Source organism: Arachis hypogaea, unplaced genomic scaffold (genome assembly GCF_003086295.3).
Source record: "Arachis hypogaea cultivar Tifrunner unplaced genomic scaffold, arahy.Tifrunner.gnm2.J5K5 arahy.Tifrunner.gnm2.scaffold_557, whole genome shotgun sequence".
In the NCBI taxonomy this organism is placed as follows: Eukaryota; Viridiplantae; Streptophyta; class Magnoliopsida; order Fabales; family Fabaceae; genus Arachis; species Arachis hypogaea.
In genome coordinates, this window is record NW_027255733.1 from 467 (window position 1) to 9,403 (window position 8,937).

Below are 8,937 nucleotides of genomic sequence, written 5' to 3' on the forward strand. Positions count from 1 at the left end.
TAATAAATTAATGTCGCAAGGTGAAAAGAAAATATTAGTTTTATATCAATATATAAGAACAAATAAATCGTAAAAATAAAATAGCAAGAAATAAGAAGGCAGAGAATGCAACAAGTATATCTTAAAATAACAAAAAGAATAAACTAATAAATGAAAAAAAAATGTACTGGCGATGGCTTGATGGTCTTAATGTGAAATTGGAAGAGGTATGTCTGTGCATGTGGAGGTGCATGTATGAGTGTGCGCCGTTAAGAAAAAAGTTTATTTATGGAAATGTTAAGTCAGTCGCTAACAATTTCTGAGATTCTTTCTTACCAAAGGGCAAAAACAAAACCCCACGGCAACAACTATATTGGTCCAAATTCTGTTTATGCAGTGGGTCCACCATACTCACTACCCATTACCAAAAGCTTCTCTTCCATCTATTCTGTATTTCTAATTTTTTAGCGGACGTTTGGTACATGTCTATCTACCGTGCTGCTAATATTGCATTAAATTATTTAGATCACAATATTATTTTGCTGCCTCTATCATACTATATATTGTTCTTTGTATCTAAATAGGAATATATTCCATCATAACATTATTGGTAATAATTTGAAAAAAAAATTAATTCTTCATTTAACCGGTAATCTAAACTATCATTAATCACTGATTAATTTATCTTAAATAATTAGTAAAATGAAAAAATATTTGCATTATATTAAGACGTGAAATATAATAAGGAATTGGGTAAAGGTGTGTTGAGAATGATATAAATTGAAGTCCACAATTTGCACGCATTATTGGAGTGTTAATAGGACAGCGCGCACCTTAATTTCGATCACGTTCCCCTGCTTTGCTTATCTCCCTCACTCCTTTCTTTTCTGCAAACCCAAACTCTCTCTTTTCATTCCTTTTCACCATTCCCTTTCTTTCTCGCTTCACACCTTTTCCACGTTGCTTTTTAAACTAAGTAGCATCCATTATTTCTCCTGTCAATTACGCCACTATATTCACTTTTAACTTTACTTGAGCTCCATCTCATCTCAATTACGTGCATTTCAGTTTTCCGCTTCCTTCTAAAATCTACCATCACTGAATAATCCAGATAAACATACATACACAAGCGGCGAGAGAGAGATGAACATCTTCTTCGTCGCTTTGGTGTTGTTGTGTGTAGTGACAGTAGCAGCTCCATGGCGCGTTGTCTCCGAAGATAATGAAGAACAACACAGGCTTCTGGTGAACACGACTTTCGTTAAGAACGCTCGTGCCGGCGGTGCTCGTAAGCTTTTTTCTTCTAAAATTCTGTAATTTATTTATTTATTTATTTTGTATTGTTGTTGATAAAGAGGTTGAGAGTTGAAAACTTATTTTTCGTTAGTTTGTTTGGACGGGAGTTTACCGGCTTATCACTTGCATAGGGGATTTGGAGCTGGACTCAATAACTGGCTTCTACAGTTCGAGGTGCACCTTTTCAAACTCTCTCTCCCCTTTTCAAACTCTTGCTTTATTTTCTACCATTTTTTATTAAAAAAAAAAGTCTAGATTAATTAAAATTTAGTCAATATTTAGTTATAAAAAAATATATAATTTTATATTATTAAAAAGATTAATAATAATTAATTAATGACTATAAATAATTAAATGTGCTGTTCTTATCACTACTGTTTTATTAAACCAAAAACTTTTAGTTCCCGCTTTGTTACAAGCATAAGAGCTTTTTGATGATATTAGATGAGATTAATTCGTGTGTGTTAGTTTTGATGCTACACTATTCATCGTTAACATATCGCGTTTAGTTTGTAAATTAGAAAAATACTAATTAGAGCAGTACTAGGGGCAGCAATTTTTGTGATTGTTAGCTATCAACTAGCCATCAATGATGATTTGATGGTATGAGATTGGTGTGAGATTTCATCTAATGGTTCACCTTTCTCTGCTGGTTACATGCTGGCCAAAATTCAATAAAACTACTAGCCCTAAACTTTTCCTACTAATTATTATAACCAAATTTAGAATTAAATCGGGTCCAAATCAACTCAACGAATTAATTTATGGAAAAAGATTGCTCAAATACTCTTAAACACGTATTAATTATTCTATTATATAATGATTATAGATTTTTGTATAGTAATTATATTTCTAGTCAAGATGAGATTCTACCAATTAGTTACATATAAAAATACATTTTAGTATTTTAAATAAGGTAATTAATGAAAATGAAAGTTATGTCTTTTTTAGTCTAACAAAATTATTTATTCATAGAAATTTATTTTACGTGGAAAAGCATTCATTTGAGTAACGCTAGGCTGCTTTGTTTTACGAGTTGAATAATTGTGGTAGACCCGTAGAGTTTGAAAAAGGGGTGGCGATTTTTTACTTCTAGTTTCTGGGGAAATCAAACACGGGCGATGATGGTTGGTTTCGAAATGCTATACAACTAAGGACCAAAAAAAGCTATACGACAGTGATTTTTCTGTCGTCTATATAGAGTTTTGCGCGCGCACTTCTTTTCTTTCAGTTACCCGCGCCAACAATTCTCATGAATGATGACCTGCTCCTTTTCAATTGGACATAGATTTTTATTATCTTATTTCATGGATTCTTTTACGGATAATAAATTAAATATGTAATTATAAATATTAAATTAAACAAAATAATTTTGAATTATATTATTATCTCTCTATTATTACCGTATATAAATAAACTTTGGATTCAAAAATACCGTAGCCGTCATGTGAAAAGAATCATAAAGTGATTAATTTATATCATTAATGTTATTTGTTTTAAAAGTATGTACATTCAGTTATAATTTGTCACTGATAATTTTTTTAGATGATAAATATAAAAAGTTGATTATTTTTCTTACATACCAACATTCGGAATCTCACATGGTCTCACGTTTTTTTATTAATGATTCATTGATTCCTGTCCTCCGAACGCTTCACATGGAACGGTTTGATCTAAACCTAAATAATAATAGTAGAGAGACAAATAAAATTTAGTCCCAACCAAAGTTATATTCATGAATAGGAACAATTAAACTTTTCTTTAAATTTTCGGGTTTAACTATCAAGTAGAGAATAACCAAACCGCATGGCAACAAGAGAAAGACTCTATGTCAAGTTGTTAACATGATGTACCCACCCTTACGAACAAAGCATGCATGTATCCAGCTGTACCAACTTTTTAATTTTTTTTTGTAGGGAGAATCTTACCTTGTTTACCTACATTTTTTTGTTTACTTCTACATAAACTCGGTTATGTACTCGTAAGAAAGTTTCATTTGTGCGAAATTAAATGTAGAAAACATACAGGGCCAATGAGAGCTACCACCTATGCGTGAGAATTTGCAATTGCCGAATTCGGAAGTTATGAAAGCAATGTGATTCGATAGGGTGAAGCTAGAGAAACTAGAAATCATTAGTAGACCCACAAAATGTCATGCACTTGGAGAATAAAGTTCCATAATAATAGCAAACTTGAGTGCAAGCTAAAGTAAAGTAGATAGATCTGAAAAAAAAAAAAATAATGATGATGAAATGAAATGAACTGCTGTTAGGTAATTGGGTTGGTGGATCCTTAATCCCAATTGATGAAAGAAACTTTTTTTTGGCTCTGCATTTATAATTAATCATGATTATGTATATGGTGCATGGCGGGGGGCAGGGAGGTGGGTGGTGCAATGATTTGCCATCATGCTTGGAGAGAGCACAGTCTCGCAGGGGCTCAACACGTTACATGACCAAGTTCGAAGTCTTCTCTGGTATTTTAAGCAGCAATGCCTCCCAAAATCCAGGTATATCAACTTATTTATTTATTATGATTATTTTAACTTCTTACAATCAAGCATCATCATTATAACTTCTTATTTATTATGATTATTTTAACCTCTTCTTTGATCAAATCTCTATTTCTTGGCTAATAAGCTTTTCAAGGAACAACTTCTCACGAATATATATATTTTGTTATACATAAAGAATAAAAAGAAAAAAGTTAGGTTAATCAACAATTTTTTTTAAGTTAATCGTCTGTTATTTCCACATATATAAATATGATGAGTTATAGAAGATCATGTGCACCTCAATTGAGTCCTCCACATTCAAGTCTTCTGTATGCATCCATGTGTCTAAGACCTAGTTACCTAAGACTAGATGCTATCATCTTCTCTGCAAGTTTTTATATATGCCCCTGTCTTTAATAATATGTTTACTTTCTAATAATATCTTCAAGAAAGAGTGTGTGTAAAACACTAAAACCGTCCATGATAAATAAATAATGTTTAATTATCAATTTAATCATTTTCATACCTCGATCATAAACATCTTATTAGATAAAAAATATCATATTTGTACTGCGTTAAGGCATCCACTTCTAGATGGTCATTTTCATTCTCCCGTCTCTTTATTTCATCTTTTTTTCTCTTTTTAGAAAAGAAAAACTTAAAAACTTCAATTAAAAAGTTGGAAATAGATAAAAAAAAAAAGGGTTAGAAGCATGTGGAAATACATGTAACACTATTCTAATAACCAGACAAGAAGAAGTGCTAATACTTTTGGTGGCACATACAGTACACACAGCTGTATTTTGAATTTTTGATAGTGTTGTATAATAATCTGTGACTCACTGACAAGGTCGACCCAATGCAAAAGTAGTCCAGTTGAGCTCAAACAAAACAACAACAGTGTTCATGTTCCTCCATTCTCTTTCACGTGTTCTTGTTGCTCTACATTACAACACTAGCTGCCACCCATGAATTGTTTGTTTTCTTACTTTTTACTTTGAAGCCATGGCTCTATGAGTATTGGTACGGTTTCTCTTGCAAAAGATATCCAATTAATAATGTTGGACTCTTCTATGGCCTATGGCCTTCGTGGTCCATGGCTGTGAAATTATGATAATTCACAATGTACTCTTGGCGTTAGTGGTTAATTTGGAAGTAAAAGATGAAGTCACTGTTTTATATACTTCCTTCTCTTCACGATTCTTCAGTCATTAGCTTCACCTCAGTTGTCGTAGCACTAGAATGCCATGCTTCTAATCTTAACTATTTAAGTGGATAAAATATAAAATATGATTTTCTTATCTTTTTTGTTAATTAATATTAATTATGTTGGGATTGGTGTACCAGACTTCTACAATTGGAACCGTGTTAAGCTGAGATATTGTGATGGAGCTTCATTCACTGGAGACGCTATCTTCGATAATGGGGTAATTGTCTCACCACAAATTTACATGAATATGGCTTCTTATAATTTCTTTTAAAAAGATAATCAGTGAGCAAATACTATGAATTACAAAATTTTGACTATATGTATATATAGTCAATTAAATATTTGTCTAGGAAAATTCGTTATTTATAGGCATCGCTTGAAATTTCCTTTAATACTCTGTCTCCTTCGGATCGAATCTCAGCAAGCCAGGGAAGAAAATGATCTCTAATGTAGTGTCAATATGATAGTTAAGTTGTGGTATGAGAGGGAATGAAAGTGAGTCATTTCTATTTCTGGTTAAAACAGAACAAAATCAGATTTCTTAAATGAGAAAACGAAAACAAAAACTGCAGTAAAATAAAAAGAGGAAGGTGCTAACAGTAACAATTTTCATGAGTCTTCTTGCTTACGTTATAAGATCAAGTTTGCTCAATAACGTAACTGTTGACATTTGGTTGAATAAAATCAGACAACAAGGCTTCATTTCAAAGGGCAAAAGATTTGGGAAGCTATCATTCATGATCTGCTACCAAAAGGTCTAGGAAAGGCACGCAAGGTATGCAACACCATCGTTGGAGATGGCACATGCTTTTATTTACTTTCAAAATATATTGAAGAAAAATGACTTGCACTTCAAGTAACCTGAATAAACCAAGTATATACTATGTCTCTTGTGTAGGCTCTGCTTTCAGGCTGTTCTGCTGGAGGTTTAGCAACCTTTCACCATTGTGACAACTTTGCCAAATACTTGCCAACAAATGCCAGTGTTAAATGTTTGAGCGATGCTGGTTTTTTTCTTGACGGGTATGATTTGTCTAGCTTTTTAGTCATTCCAACTTGAGCTGTAATTATTTCTTCAAAATTCAAATGGTAATATTTCCATTTCCCCTTCTCCTATTGCAGAAGAGATGTGAGTTTGAACCACACTATGAGATACTTTGTCAAAAGTCTTGTTACGTTGCAGGTAAACTTCAATAAACGTGTCATATATTTTTCCTTATGTTCTCGAAAATTTCACAAATCAGTCAGTTAGACAAGAGAACTGAAAACATAGATGGTTCAAGGTTATGCACATTTTATTCAATGCTATCAGATTTTAACTTCTAAGCTGAAAAGATAGTACTAGTAGCGAAGCATAAAGCATATATCTACCAATTACTACAAAAATATGATCAACATATTGCATTCTTAAAACAATCAGCATTAGTTAAATGGTTTCAAAGCAACAACTTGGAAACATATTTTCATGCAGTTCAGCAACAACGTGAACCACATTTGATATCAAAGTTTGCACGGTATTTAATGTTGATAATGCTTCTGATATGATTAAATTTTGAAAAAGATATGCTTGTATTGAAGTAATATCACCCAAATTGGGTGGCAATATCAACTCCCTTAAACGCAAAGCTTTATCTGATAGAGTATGTTGTGTGCAACAGGGGGTAGAGAAGAACCTGAATAGAAACTGCACCAGTACGCTGTTCTTTCCGGACTTGGTGTGTTTATTCTTTTCCCATTAACTTGCATCATTAGCTCAGGAAAACTACACAAGAATTTGACATTTTGCAGTGTTTCCATGCAGTGCTTCTTTCCACAATATGTGTTGAGATACATATCAACTCCTTATTTTATCTTGAATTCCGCCTATGATGTATTCCAAGTAAGAATTCCGGACATATTTTGTAGACTATATTTGTACATATCTTAGTTAATGTCATTGGCAGAATGTAGGATGAATAAAACTTCTCATGTCAACAGTTCCATCATACATTGGTGCCACCTTCTGCTGATATGCATGGACACTGGAACAAGTGCAAGTTGGACCCAGCAGCATGCACACCACCCCAAATCGCCATATTGCAAGGTTCCTCTTTCAATTGTCATATTAACCATTCAGTTTTTGAAATCACCCCGGTGTGTTAGTATTTTCACTATTTTGTCCAAGAACTACAAACTTTACTTCATACATGTTCAAAACCGGTTTTGCTGACTATACTAAGTGCACTTTGTTCAGCTTTTAGGCTCGACATGCTTGCAACTTTGAGACCTTTTGCAATCTATTCGGGAAGAGGAGGAATGTTCATAAACTCATGTTTTGCTCACTGCCAAAGTGAATCACAAGATACGTGGTTTGAAGATGATTCCCCAAGAATAAACAACAAGGTATTAATTGCCATGAGACTTTGTTATGCTTTGCATTGTTCAACACGATAATAGGCTAGTGGTAATCAATTGAACCAAACAAGCGTTTAGTATTATAGGACAAACAAGAGTTCGAAGCAAAGGAAATAGGCTGAACAGTACTAGTGATCTTTAAACTCACAACTAGTGAATTTTCTAAGTCAGTAACACTGTTAAAATTCTGTATTTTGCAGACGATTGCAGAAGCAGTTGGTGATTGGTATTTTAGCAGAACAAGAAGCAAGGAAATAGACTGTCCATACCCATGTGACACAACTTGTCACAATCTTATACCATATCCTCGTGGTAATGTCTGTTTCTTAAAAATTCTGTACACTAGTTGCTTTGGATATCGCGGAGACTTAAGGTCCATATATCTAATAAAATATTTGGAATGTTGCAGGCCAATAGAAGATTAAATTCAAAAGTTTTCAGCTGTTACACCAGCTTTCCTGCCTCTCACAGTAAAGCTATTCTCTAAGAAAGGGTTTAAGGACCATTTTTTCAAGTACAGAAGATACACAAGTACACAGTAGATGCTAGGCAGATAGAAAATTCTTTAATAGGAACAACGAAAGGATGATAAAGAATTCATGATAGCATATCATTTGAATGATTGTTTCTCAATTATTTGCATTTATCAAAATATATTTTTTATTTAATCAAAATTGGTTGGTTACTGGATCTTATCTTTTCTGGGGAATATCTCATTAACGGTATATGACTTAAACCTCCTTTCTCCTTCAATTCTTTATGTTTTTCATGATTTTTTGAATGTTATCTTCTGCTAGAGACAATCTTATCTTATTCCATTAAAAGCTAAATGTATGTATTTTTTTTTAAAACTTAAAACTGAGATTTGAGTTGATTCATTATACATAACATTAGCCTCTATTCATACGTAAAGCTATAACAACTGTACCGGTTCTTAATTCCAACTTGAATGCATAAAGTTATAAAAACTCAGACGTGATTGTAAAATGAAATTCATTGGAGTCACAAATTCAGCACCAAGTTTGAAATTTCCTGAATCGGACATTTTAACTTTGCTCTGCATCCCAAAATTTATGTATACACCAAAACTCAACAATTGGAACACGATGAAAAACCAGTATGACAAGCTACCTCAGCTACTCATACATAATTTATATACTATCTGACAAGGATTTCACTCATATTTTTCAACTTAGAAGTTTTTGTATCACTACATTATAAACAGTCTCTATAATTGGTTAATCAGACTTCCCTCCATCAACAACAATGCAAAGACATATATAGCTAGTGTTCTTGTAGCTCATCACAATTCAGAATTCACAAACAACGGTCATTTATTTCTCATATTTCTCATATAAATGATCATATTTGTAATAAGATTAAAAAGATGAAAGCACAGACCACTCAAACCCCATCCATCTATCCAAACAGCACACTACTCCTTAATAAAGGCTTAAACCCTCCGCCCCAAAGCCAAAAGTCTCCACCACTCTCCTCACATACAAAATTACCAAAACACCATCCACGTTATGCATATCCAACACGCAATCTCATGCAGATTCCC

At 33.1% G+C, this 8,937-nt stretch overlaps 1 protein-coding gene across 1 annotated transcript; it reads left to right on the forward strand.

Annotated features, from left to right (window-relative positions):
* Nucleotides 1-784: 784 nt before the first annotated feature.
* Nucleotides 785-8,063, forward strand: LOC114927409 (pectin acetylesterase 9). Its single transcript, XM_029296984.2, has 13 exons — nucleotides 785-1,267; nucleotides 1,367-1,449; nucleotides 3,655-3,784; nucleotides 5,117-5,196; nucleotides 5,668-5,754; nucleotides 5,878-6,002; nucleotides 6,102-6,162; nucleotides 6,638-6,694; nucleotides 6,781-6,858; nucleotides 6,957-7,062; nucleotides 7,213-7,361; nucleotides 7,574-7,685; nucleotides 7,783-8,063. The coding sequence occupies exons 1-13, from the start codon at nucleotides 1,123-1,125 to the stop codon at nucleotides 7,788-7,790; spliced, it is 1,221 nt and encodes a 406-aa protein (XP_029152817.1). The 5' UTR covers nucleotides 785-1,122; the 3' UTR covers nucleotides 7,791-8,063.
* Nucleotides 8,064-8,937: the final 874 nt, after the last annotated feature.